Source organism: Nicotiana tabacum, chromosome 21 (assembly GCF_000715075.1).
Source record: "Nicotiana tabacum cultivar K326 chromosome 21, ASM71507v2, whole genome shotgun sequence".
Taxonomy (NCBI): domain Eukaryota; kingdom Viridiplantae; phylum Streptophyta; class Magnoliopsida; order Solanales; family Solanaceae; genus Nicotiana; species Nicotiana tabacum.
Window position 1 is genome coordinate 7,492,244 of NC_134100.1, and position 2,698 is coordinate 7,494,941.

Genomic DNA, 2,698 nt, shown 5'->3' on the forward strand with positions numbered 1-2,698 from the left:
ATGAAAAACTTAAGAACAAAAGTAAGAACTTTGAATAAGAGAGAATAAGAGTATATTTCCTTGATATGCATGTTACAATGTGTCTAATGAACAATTAGTTTCCTTTTTATATAGTAGGGGAGTTTTACCCTAAGTGCAATTCTAAAAAAGGATAAAAATCTTTCTTCATGCTAATTACCGATTCATTGCTGATACGGGCCGAGATTTACGCCATGACATCCAGTTGGGCACGGATGTCATGGCCCTTTATTACTCGTGTTCGGCCGTTTGGTAATGCTCTCTGAAGCTCAGGGTTTCGAACCGGACCCGCGATACATGGCCTCGATGCTTCCGAGGGTGGGCGTTTTACTCGATCCCCGATATGAGAGGCTCTTCGCCCAGATTCTGATCCCTTACGATCACGTTCCAGTTCTGTTTGTCTTACCGGAAAATCGAGATGTCCAAGGGGCTCGATTTTACTCGTATACAGATGTATATAATGAAACTTTGGGATGGCAACAAAAGGTGGAACCTATATATATGGGCGGAGCCACAGTGTCCAATGCGGGTTCGACTGAAACCAGTAGTTTTTGTTTAAATCTTATATTTACCTGAAAAATTTCTTGAATATGTACAAATTATTAATTTAGAACTCACTAACTTAAAATAAATATAATCTTGAACCTATAAACTTCAAATTTTGGCTGTGCCTCTGCCGATATATATGTAATGTGTAAATTCAATAATAAAGATTGTCCCACAATATTTTAATTTCAATATCCTTATTTAATTTTCTTATGCCCCGCAGAACATTTTTTAATAGAATGGGGAAGCCCAATAATTGACTAAATTACTAACAAGACCGATCTACTTACTAGTATACGTCTATAAATACGATCTTCCAAGAAGGAAACAAAGCATCAATATTCACACTCTTTCTATCTTATATCTTTAGCCAAAGCATCGTTAAGATGGCGTCCTTTAAGCAAGCTTTTCTCTTGATTGCTCTCTTTGTTGCAATTACAGGTTCAAAACTTTACCACTATTCTCTCCTTTTATAATAATTATTATACATATATGTAAATCAATGTGTAAGTTTTTGCGTATATTATTGAAGAATTAACTTATATAGCCGCCCATCTAACCATATAAATTAAAAATAGTCAGCTGATGTATAATATATGTATTATTCATATATAATGTGTATAGCAATGTATATATAACCAATGTATAAATCTATGTATACCAAAAGAGGCAGGGCATCCCGTACGCAAGTTCCGTGTAAGGACCGGGTCTGATGTAGACAGCCTACCCTAATACATGAATTAATGGCTACTTTCACAGCTCGAATCTGTGATCTGTAGATCACATGGACACAACTTTTCTGTTGCTCCAAGAAAGAATAAACAGTAAATCCGGCCGGCCATATGCATGTGTAAAGATCACATTATTATTCCTAATCTTTGTTATGTTTTAAACAATGAGCAGTTAATCTCTCTGGATCTCCTAAGATGCAAGTGATGGCTTTAAGAGACTTACCCGAAGATGTTGCAATGATGAAAGATAAATTACTTCCATTAGGTGATATAGTAACATGCTTGAAATACTGCAATGTCGAAAGCGATTGCAGTGATGGTTGGCTTTGCTACAATTGTGTTCCATCTGCATTTCAGGGATGGAGATCTCAATGTGACAAGCTTACTGCTACTGGTGAAGGTTATTTTGGAACTATACTTCGCGCTAAGCACAACAAAATATAAATTATATCGGAAAAGCGGGTAAAAGTGATCTTCGTCCAATTATATGGCTGCAATGAACAGTTTATAAATGCTTGATCTTTGTGTTATTCAAGCATTTTAAATAATGTTGTGTTTTTCAAGTTTGTGTAAGAAATAAAATATGTAACCAAGTTTCCTTTGGGAAACTACTATGAAGGGTTACATCTTAATGTTAGCCGTGCTTCTTGTGGTTTTCATCCTATATGCAATTTAATTAGTATGCATTATATTTTCCCTATTTTCTTTATTAAAGAGGCACGAAACTTAAAGGGAGATAATGTTTACTATATGTGATATTAATCATGTCATTAAGTGGTCAGGGAGAATAATAATTTGTGTTTAGCTAAATCATTTGAAAAGTGTATTTGTTTGCAATTTGTGTATAGGCAATGTTTGCGTAAAGTACTTCTTAGTGTTAAATTATAAAAAAAATAAAAAAGTGCATACAAGTTATGAAATATGTAAGTAGTATTTATTTATGGGATTTTTATATTCCTATACACTATTTGAAACTTTATTACCTTTCCTGCTCAAATTTCAATTTAATTACATTCTATATACAAATTTACCAAGTATATACACTTTAAAGATTAAATGGGTATCCCTTTATATTCTCTCTCTCTCTCTCTCTCTCTCTCTCTCTCTCTCTCTCTCTCTCTCTCTCTCTCTCTCTCTCTCTCTCTATATATATATATATATATATATATATATATATATATATATATATATATATATATATTTCAATACCTCAAATTCCAGTAATGTAAAGCAAAGGAAAAGAGAACAACAATTCCACCATTGACAGCCATTAAAAAGCTTTAAAACTTTGAATTCGAATTTGGATTTTCAAAAATCATTATTTCTTTGGATTGGACGTTGTTGCAAACAATTGGGAATATTATTTTGAGTTTATATCTCAATTTTGAGCGTGTTTTGGTGAA

General features: G+C 33.2%; 1 protein-coding gene across 1 annotated transcript; it reads left to right on the forward strand.

The window, feature by feature from the left end:
- The first annotated feature begins 904 nt into the window (after positions 1 to 904).
- LOC107771483 (fruit-specific protein) lies at positions 905 to 1,932 on the forward strand. Its single transcript, XM_016590846.2, has 2 exons — positions 905 to 1,005; positions 1,468 to 1,932. Exons 1-2 carry the CDS (start codon positions 951 to 953, stop codon positions 1,737 to 1,739), a joined length of 327 nt encoding a protein of 108 aa, XP_016446332.2. The 5' UTR covers positions 905 to 950; the 3' UTR covers positions 1,740 to 1,932.
- The last annotated feature ends 766 nt before the right edge of the window (positions 1,933 to 2,698 follow it).

Excerpts from the sequence above, each read along its gene's own strand:
- LOC107771483 (XM_016590846.2), top strand. The coding sequence starts at position 951 with ATGGCGTCCTTTAAGCAAGCTTTTCTCTTGATTGCTCTCTTTGTTGCA. Across the intron at positions 1,006-1,467 it reads TCTCTTTGTTGCAATTACAG|TTAATCTCTCTGGATCTCCT; the intron begins GTTCAAAACTTT and ends AACAATGAGCAG.